The 9,272-nt window shown below is 35.0% G+C and overlaps 2 protein-coding genes across 2 annotated transcripts; both read right to left on the reverse strand.

The window, feature by feature from the left end:
- Positions 1-254: 254 nt before the first annotated feature.
- Positions 255-3,717, reverse strand: LOC110704516. The gene is made up of 3 exons (XM_021882312.1): positions 3,288-3,717; positions 2,364-2,789; positions 255-2,190 (listed from the first exon to the last, which is right to left on the reverse strand). The coding sequence occupies exons 2-3, from the start codon at positions 2,787-2,789 to the stop codon at positions 1,456-1,458; spliced, it is 1,161 nt and encodes a 386-aa protein (XP_021738004.1). The 5' UTR covers positions 3,288-3,717; the 3' UTR covers positions 255-1,455.
- A 1,016-nt stretch (positions 3,718-4,733) lies between these two features.
- LOC110704517 (GTP-binding nuclear protein Ran-3) lies at positions 4,734-7,342 on the reverse strand. Its single transcript, XM_021882313.1, has 8 exons — positions 7,184-7,342; positions 6,972-7,041; positions 6,659-6,715; positions 6,451-6,568; positions 5,665-5,754; positions 5,398-5,577; positions 5,233-5,310; positions 4,734-5,093 (listed from the first exon to the last, which is right to left on the reverse strand). Exons 1-8 carry the CDS (start codon positions 7,184-7,186, stop codon positions 5,024-5,026), a joined length of 666 nt encoding a protein of 221 aa, XP_021738005.1. The 5' UTR covers positions 7,187-7,342; the 3' UTR covers positions 4,734-5,023.
- Between the last annotated feature and the right edge of the window lie 1,930 nt (positions 7,343-9,272).

Raw genomic sequence — 9,272 nt, forward strand, 5'->3', positions numbered from 1 at the left:
ATAGATATTTGATAGAGAATATATACATAATATTTTAAGTTTAAAAAGAATCTAAAATGTTCTAAAAGATAGATCAAAATACTTTATCTATTTCTTAAGTAAAAACTGTCAAATAATATAAAAATAAGACCATAATACCAATAATATAAAAGATAGACCTTAAATAAAATATTATTAAACGTATAAAATATAAAAAACTGTCAAAAGAATGTGTAAATGGTGTAAAATTCAAACATTGCATTAAAATAAATCAGTTTTTAAAGGAGATCAGTACAGCGCAATGATAGCATTACAATTGTCAATGAGTAAACAAATAATGTATTATAGACATACTTCTAATAGACTAATAGTAATTGAAGGATACACTGTATTGTACAGTCCTTTGGGAAAATAAATAAATTAGATACATGATAGTATTACAATTCAAGATTCAAGCAACTCTTCTAATGAAAGTCTAGATCTGGAGAGCTAAAGTGAGCTTAATCAGAGCTCTTGCTTTGCAGTCACCAACTTTCCAACACCATAGAGGCTGATAGAAACTGTGAAGTTCAGGATTCAAAACCAGCAGCTTCAATCGTTGCAAGTTTGCAATATGACATGATAAGAACTTTAATCTGCTTTAAAATTAAAAGTGTGCATGATATACTGATGTTTGATGTTCTCACCCTCAAACTTCACCAAATTCTTTAAGCATAAAGCTTCTGTAAAATCACAACGAAGTTCAGTGGTAAAAGAAACATGATCTCTTTAGAGCTTGGCTCTGTCAATGGACTGCAGTTTTCTGCATCCAACTGTGTGTTACCAAATGCATGACCTATACCGCAAAGTCACAAACACTTAAATATAGAAAGCATAAAAATACAATTAGCAATAGCTGTTCGCAAGTATTAAAAAGAAATAAACACAGGCATGTACAGCGTTTATTTCCTAGATGTCTGCACACATTTACAGACAAACTCTGAATTACTAGCTTCTACAAAAAGAATAGACGCAAGAAAATTCCCAGTAAAACAAACATTTATTCACTGCATTAACAATCGCTGTCAACATGTACAATTTTAAAACTCTTGCCTGCTTCAGAAAAGGTGTATAAAGCATACAAGAGCTAGTGCAATGTCCACTCAAAGAACGAGGAAGACCTAAGGCATCAGTAATGAAGTTTAACTTCCCTTCTAGGAAGGTCAATTAAACCGTCTCACGGGTGCTTAACAGATTTGTACAACTTTTATTAGAAACTAAATCAATGTTCTACTCCACAATATGTAACCGCGTTAACAATTCTCAGAATGTACAATTTGAACATCCTCCCAACTTTCTTACACAGGATAGTAGTTAACAGAACTTAGAGGGCCCAGAAAAGTGTGTCATGTATTAATAAGCTATAAAGGTAAGAAGAGCTCGAAGAGCTAGTAATAAACTCAACCCAAGCACTCAAATTGACATCAACCTCCTTAGCTAGCAACAAGGCAAACCAAGGCCTGTACTAGACTTTAACCTCCTTAGTTCCATTAAATGTTCATCTGTTGAAACAGAATACTTTTGACGGAGGTTTGTTAGATAAAATTCCAGCTCCCAACTCAAAGGACCACATGCATATAATGCTTCTAGGGTGCTACGGTATCTATTTAACTCTAGCTCATGCGATCTTAAAGTATTTTCCTGTTTTGACTGACCAATAGACACTGCTTCATCACCCCCTTTATGATAAAATGATTCAGCGCCACTAAAAGAATCCCTTTCCTGACTACAGCTGGCTGAGGAATGGCTGATCAATCTATCAAAATTAGCATCACCAATGCTACAACTAGCAACAGATGATTCACATTGAACAGAATCAGTTTCGGAGGTTCTACCAATAGGATGGGCATCATCATGGTTTCTAAGGCTAGTGTTACTGGTTGTTCTTTTAGATATTTGCTCCTTATCTTTACCATGAGTTTTCCTAAATTTATCAGGTGTCTGTACCTTCCCATTGAAAGAATACGAGTCTGGTACAGCATGAAGCTTAACCTCCTTCTCTGCTGCCCTTCGTTTCTGAGCACACTCCGGAGAAGATTCATCTACGAATGACCTTTTCTGCGTCCTGGACAGTGAGACATATTCCTGATCTTTCATGTCAAAGTCACCTTGCGTTTGCATTTGAGCCAACTTCTGCACCCTAGATAACAGTTTCTTATCAATTCCAGAATCCTGCAGTTGCAGAACAGAATTCATCAGTATAACCTCTTACAAACAACCATGCAAACAAAAGGAAACCATAGGAACAATCATAAGCAAGTAATATTAATAATGGTTAGAGAAATTCGACATTGTTTTGCACGCAAGAAAGATACTCAATACAGCAATTAATAACAGATATTTACCTTCTCCAGAGGAAACCACTGATTATTTTTCCATTGTTGCCGTGCTCTTACACCAGATTTCCTCACTCTAAACTCATCCACAGATCCGATCACCTGGATACCATACGAATCATCATTTTCCAAAACCTCTTCAATAATACTGACTCTCCAGTAACCATCATCCAGCACTTCCACAACATCACCAACAGCCCAAACTCTAGACCCCGTCGCAGGTGGTGGACGAGGCCTCACTGCTTCCGAGGATACTTTGTCAACACCGTCTTTAGCTATTCCAGCACCGCGATAATATCTCACCGTATAACCATCTCCATTATCCTCCACAATCTGTGCACACCGCCAACCTCCTGAAAGGTCCTTCTTCTTAGAAAAGACCTCCACCATACTTCCTTTATCAAACCTCATATTCAACTTATCGCTGATTAACATCTGAACAAACAACACAAATTAAGATCAGAAAATATGAATAATAACTACTCGTCAAATCAAAAAATACTAAACAGAATCACAACACTACATAAAATTTCATATAAAAAGCAATTTATTCATTGAAGTAATCTAAAAATATCCTTTTTAAAAAATAATCATATCAATATTTTCCTTCTTTGACAAAATTTCAACATTTCAAAGAAATTAAACAAAAAAACAATACAAGATCATGATCACACATTATTCCATAAAATAACATTTATTATCAAAAACTAAAGTAAAATGCAAGTAAAAATATAGCTTTTCAAAAATAAAAACAACGAATTGATTCTTTAAACCTTAGGGTTACTGCTCAAGTAGCGATCAATTAACACAAAACATAAAAGATAATTCCAGAAATTAATTTTTTCATTCAATCGGAAGAAAATCAATCACTAAAACCTAAGAAAACAAAAATAGCAGCAGAATCAAAAATTCAGAAGATAATGAGTACAATACCTTGATTCGTCAATCGGAAGAACGCCGAATTTCTACGCACAACGAGCTGATTGATTACAAAAACAATTGATCGATTGATTAATCACTAGCACAAATATTAGGTTTTTTTTTCGAAATTAATTTTTGAGGATTAATAGGAGAAATAACTTGAGAAAAACGCAATTAATATGAGAAAATCGAAAAATCTGGTTAGCTTGGGGCAAAATCTTTAGCTACGTTGTTCTTAAACTGAACACGCAATTGGATACTCTAATGAGTCATGAACAGAGTAGGATTGTATTCAAGGTTAAAAATCTATCATCTTAATTTTTTTTTTAACAAATTTAGTAATTTTGGGGTAATTTTATTTTTTAATTAGTTCAAAATAGTAACTATGTCTCATATTCGATGTTACTAACTCCCTACTACTTTTATTCCTCGTTTGTTATTGGTGCAGTAAGTTTTTCGAAAATAAAAAATGAATTTTTATTACGAAGTAGTACCATATTACTAAAGATTTTTTTTTTTGAAGGGCATATTATTATAGATTATTGCTTATTAGTATTAAAAAAAATTATACTCGTATTTAGTATATCTACAAAGTATGAGGATATTTTGAGATGAATAAGTACGCACTCCATAGTGCATAATTTTCTTTGTAAGTCTGTAAGATATACTTCAATTTATTAATTATATAAGTTATTGTAATTATAATTGGTGGAATTATTTATTAAAATTTAGATATTGATAGCTTATTATTGGTGGAAATATTTAATAGATTGCACTTTTATCATACAGAGTATGAATAAATGTGGAATTAATTGTTTACACATTAGTCACATTCAGATATACTAATGTACTATTAATCTATTAACTCTGTCTTTTACGAACCAAATAACTCAATTTTTTTACGATTATTACTAATATTTTTTTAATTGTTGTCAATCTTGTCCAAGTTAACACTCCTTTGTCTCAATCTATGGTCCATGAAATATGGTGTGCTAGTTGCAACTGAAAACTTTTGCTACCCATCAACAAAATTGTCATTGTGTCCATGAAAAATGGCGTGCAAGTAATCCAGTAGACGCATCACTTTTGTTTATTGGTGTACAACTTCACAAAAAAAAAACCTGTTAAATGCACAGATCGTATCAAAAACCATTCAAATTTCTAGTGTTTAGCTGATGTCAACTACAAAATCCAGTACGAACGTATTAAATACGGAGTATGATGCAAATTTATGTACTTAGTAGAAACTGTAATGCCACGAGTCCTCAGGGTAAAGACGGAGAAGTTCAAATATTAACTGTCATATAAGTAGTAAGTAAAGCACAACAATAACCTATTAAAACGATCAATTTAACAATAACCTACTCAAACGATCAATTCTGCATGCACATTTGAACAATAAGCATTCGCAAGATCAGCATGAAATTTTAAATCAAGCTCAACTTAACATGGTGCAGAAACTAGCGAGAATCAAAATGCAAATGATAAAATTGGGATCCAATACTTCCCACATTCATACAAAGCAAGTCTCATCAAAGTCATGCTCTACATCGAGCATCTGACCTTTCTAATACAATGAAGATCTCGCCAGCCAATATAAAGGTAACAAACCATTATCAACTGTCCCAAACTCTCTACTACTACCTATCCAAAATCCTTAAAGAAGAAAATTCATCTTTAGTGATACAGTTTAGGGACGGCAGAAAATTTAACACACAAGGAGACCGAATAAAAGATGATCTTCCAATTTACTCGAATGCGTCATCATCATCATCTGGGAGGGGCTGAGCAGCTGCAACAGCGAGCTCTTGTTCATGCCTATTAGAAACACGTGACTATTGTTAATAGTTTCAATAAAAGCTAATCTTACATCCATAACAATATCTTGACATTCATTAATTGGAGGATATCATGCGCAAATTCGCAACCAAGCCCAACAAATACAACTGATTATTACCTCTGCTGTTCGGCCAAGTCAATCTGCACCTCAGGAGGAGCCAAAGCTGGAGACTCGACGAAATGCAAGTTGGCATCCCTGCATCAAAAACATTATCAATAACAATCTATAATAGTTTATAGTACATGACTTTTGTTCACCTAAATTCGAAATCGTAAACGTTACCCTGCAAGCTTCCTGGCAAGGTAGAGGAAGGGCTTCTCAAAGTTGTAATTGCTCTTGGCTGAAATTTCGTAGTACTGCAAGTTCTTCTTCCTGTGGAAGGTAACCTGCTTAGCCTTCACTTGCCTGTTCTTGACATCAACCTTGTTTCCACATAGCACAATTGGTATGTTCTCACACACCCTGATGAGAAGCAAACAATTCAAAATTAGATACATGATCACATTAGATACTCGAAACAAAAAACCAAATTAACAGAGATTAAATCACCTGCAAAGGTCCCGATGCCAGGTTGGAACATTCTTGTAAGTCAATCGAGCAGTCACATCAAACATGATAATGGCACATTGACCATGAATGCTGTAAAACAACAATGATTATTACAAACCTTTTGAACATATATTCAAATGATACCAAATGCAATGGTCTTTTTCACAAATCCAAGTGGAAAATAGTCGCACCAAAAATTGAAGCATTGTAATATTCTACAAAAAAAGAGAAGCAGACAGCATTGCAATGTTCCTAATGTCCAATTCAATAATATTGCAACTAATTATCAAACTCAATAGCACAAAGAAATCATAAACATTTATGCATTATTTATAGATCATAAACCTAGCAAATGACTTAGCATTCAATCGAGCTTATCGTTACCACACAAGTAAACAACATTAATGCTAATGGTTATCAAACACACGGTCAGTATTAACAAATATTACTCGAACATGAAGCAAAAAGAGAACACTAATATAGGAGGAGAATTCGAAATACAATTACACTTCCTTTATACTATTTCTATAGTTCACATCAAACTCACAATCTTCAAACTACCTTGTCAATCAAATTCATCACCATTTGAATACATTGCATCGAAAACATGAGATAGACATAGGAATTGAAACACAAGTAATTAAACATTTCAATGGCAATTATAATGGTCATTAGTATCCAACTATCCATCACAATTCGAATAAGTATCATCGAAATCACGAGATACCATACAAATTAAAACACAGGTAATTGAACAATTCAATGGTAATCATAAAGATCACTCACTAGTATCCATCTCTAAGACCACCAAACTTCTCTTGGCCAGCGGTATCCCAGCAGTAAAATCTGATTTGCCCACAGTTAGTGTGGAAATCCAATGGATGAACTTCGACACCAATAGTAGCTGTACAATCAATATACCCTCAATCATCAAATTATTCACCTCTAATCAAATAAATAGCAATAATAATAATCAATAATTAACATAACTTACGTTCATATTTCTTCTCAAATTCACCAGAAAGATGCCTTTTAACAAATGTAGTCTTTCCTGCACATCCAATCACATCCCAAATCAACACTTTTTCCAAGTTTCGTTTTCATAATCACAAACAATTACTGTAACAAAAATCAGTCCAAAAAAACCCAATTCGAAAATTTAACCTGGATAAATTACCCACATAGATCTAACCCAAATCACACCCAAAAAATTCAAAAAACAAAATTACAAAATCATCAATTTCTGTATAAACAAATCCTAATTTTCCAGAAATTTAGATATTTCGTTAGAGAGATAGAAAAATTACCTGTACCACCGTCACCAACAAGAACAAGCTTGAAGCTTGGGTAATCAACAGTTTGCTGATTCGGCAAAGCCTAAACCCAGAAAATCAAAAATCAAAACCAAAATCATAAATAAAACTGGTACGATTATAATTAATTTACATTAACATCAAATCAAAAAATTAAAATAAATTCAAACAAAAATCATAAAATGGAATAAAAAAAAAAAACTGACCATTTTTACGAATTGAGCTGGAAAATTAGAGAGAGAAAGTAGAGAGAGAGACAGAGAGAGGAAGGAGAAATTAGGGGGATGGAAGACTAGGGTTAGAGAAGGGGGGTTATATATGAAGGGTTTATGGAAATTGTAAAAATAGAATTTGAATTTTTGAAGAGGAAAAGAAGGGGGTGGCGTTTGCCCAACGCGAGATTCTCCACCGTTGGATTTAGGGGAATTTTGTTCCGTTTAGATCTTTCTTTTTTCTGTTTTTTTTTTCTTTTTTTTGAATCGGTGTGACACGTGTGTATAATACGTGAGTTTTGTTTGAGGAATTTGGAGGTTGGTTTTTGGTTCTAGAATTCTCCAGAATAATAACATGCGGGCTTTGCTGGATGTGATCATCACATGAACTAGTTTTGGTCCAGCCCACTTGTTTAAGCAGGACAATTGAGCACTTGTTAATCGCTGAGGTCGCTGTTAAAATGAATATTTATTACTCCCTCTTTAATTTTTATTTGCAACTTTTGTCATTTTAATCCGCTAAAAATTATTTGCAACTTTCTAATTTATTTCCATTTTTGGTAAACAAAAACCCTAAAAATTACTATTTTACCCTTACTTAAATTTTTATGATTTTTTTAATTCTACCCCTTATTAACCCTAATCCCACATTACATACAAAACATCTAAATTAACCTAATCTAATTACTCCCTCCATTTATTTCCCCCAATCCAATCCCAACAGCCACATTCCCAACCACCAACATTGGGATTATTTCTGGCTTCTCGAGTCTTCTTAAGAACCCTAGATCTGGTTCTTCGACTTTCACTCTCCTTCGCCTCTGTAATTTTCTCCATTGTTCCTCCTAAATCTGAGTTTTCGTCCTCTCAACTTCCAAAAAAAAGAGTCCCCCACCACCATGGTTAACCTATCTCCACTTCGCGACGCTTATATTGCCACCGATGACGAGGGCGAGGCAAACTTGATAAAAACCCTGATGACAGGTTTCGCCGAAGGATCTCCTTTTCCTCGTGAGTTATACGCGTTTGAGGAGGCCCTGAATTACTGTTCTCCGACCACATACAAGGCCTTGGGCCAAGTTCTTGAAAGCGTAGACGAGGATGAGCGTCGCAAGACCGGTGAGGGTCAAGGAGATTCACGGGGGAAACAAGCACTAGACTACACTGGTGTTTCTGTAGATCCAGTGTGCGACAGTGCTGAGGGGAGTGTTATGCCCAAAACTAAGCCCAGATCTAACAATCCAAGGCCACCACGCAAGATTCGGCCTAAAAGGAAGGCAGCTCTGGTGGCTTTGAGTCATATTCGGGGGTTGCCTGACAAGGAGGTCATTATCCTGACTTCTGATGACGAGGCTGACCAAGGTGACGACGGTGAAGTGGTTGGCCCTCTTCTGAAGAAGCACTCTGCGAGGCGGATGAACCTTAGGGTTCAACCCTCCAAGTGACCCTTACGTAACGCTTTCTAACCCTTCCTGTGTTAATTTTTTAAAAAAAAGAGTCCCTATTTTTTTATTTTTTCGATATACTATTGATTAGCTTTGTTAATTGGTTGGTGTTGTAGGATTTTGTGACTAGATCTGGATGCATGTTGGCTTTGTTGGTTTTGTATGTGTAGATCTGGATTGATGTTGGATGGTTGCCTGTTTTTGATTGCCTGCTCTTTTGTCATGTTTGCTGTTCCGGAATTTGTTGGCTAGTTAGCCTGTTTGTTATTGGCTGGTCAGTTGGATGCTTGGCTATGTCTGCTGTTCTGGACTATGTTGCATGTATGCATGTGTTGGAGTATATTTAAGCATGGATGGTTGCCTGTTTTTGATTTCCTGCTCTTTTGTCATGTTTGTTGTTCCGGAATTTGTTGGCTAGATAGCCTGTTTGTTATTGGCTGGTCAGTTGGATGCTTGGCTATGTCTGCTGTTCTGGACTATGTTGCATGTATGCATGTGTTGGAGTATATTTTAGCAGCTGTTGGATTGTTGGAAAATGGTATATGGGTGTTTGATTGATGAATGATGAGGCTAATGTGTCTGTACATTTTTTAAAGGTGCCTTGGTCATACCTTGAAGTGTTCTCAATGATCAATTAA

The sequence above is a fragment of the Chenopodium quinoa genome, unplaced genomic scaffold (assembly GCF_001683475.1).
Source record: "Chenopodium quinoa cultivar QQ74 unplaced genomic scaffold, ASM168347v1, whole genome shotgun sequence".
Classification (NCBI taxonomy): domain Eukaryota; kingdom Viridiplantae; phylum Streptophyta; class Magnoliopsida; order Caryophyllales; family Amaranthaceae; genus Chenopodium; species Chenopodium quinoa.

Bases quoted from the DNA above. Each gene is read 5' to 3' on its own strand.
- LOC110704516 (XM_021882312.1), bottom strand. From the start codon at position 2,789: ATGTTAATCAGCGATAAGTTGAATATGAGGTTTGATAAAGGAAGTATG. The intron at 2,191-2,363 runs GTAAATATCTGT...CTGCAACTGCAG, and splicing joins AGTGGTTTCCTCTGGAGAAG to GATTCTGGAATTGATAAGAA.
- LOC110704517 (XM_021882313.1), bottom strand. The intron at 6,569-6,658 runs GTAAGTTATGTT...TTGATTGTACAG, and splicing joins ATTTGAGAAGAAATATGAAC to CTACTATTGGTGTCGAAGTT. The intron at 5,578-5,664 runs GTGATTTAATCT...GCTTCTCATCAG, and splicing joins TGGCATCGGGACCTTTGCAG to GGTGTGTGAGAACATACCAA.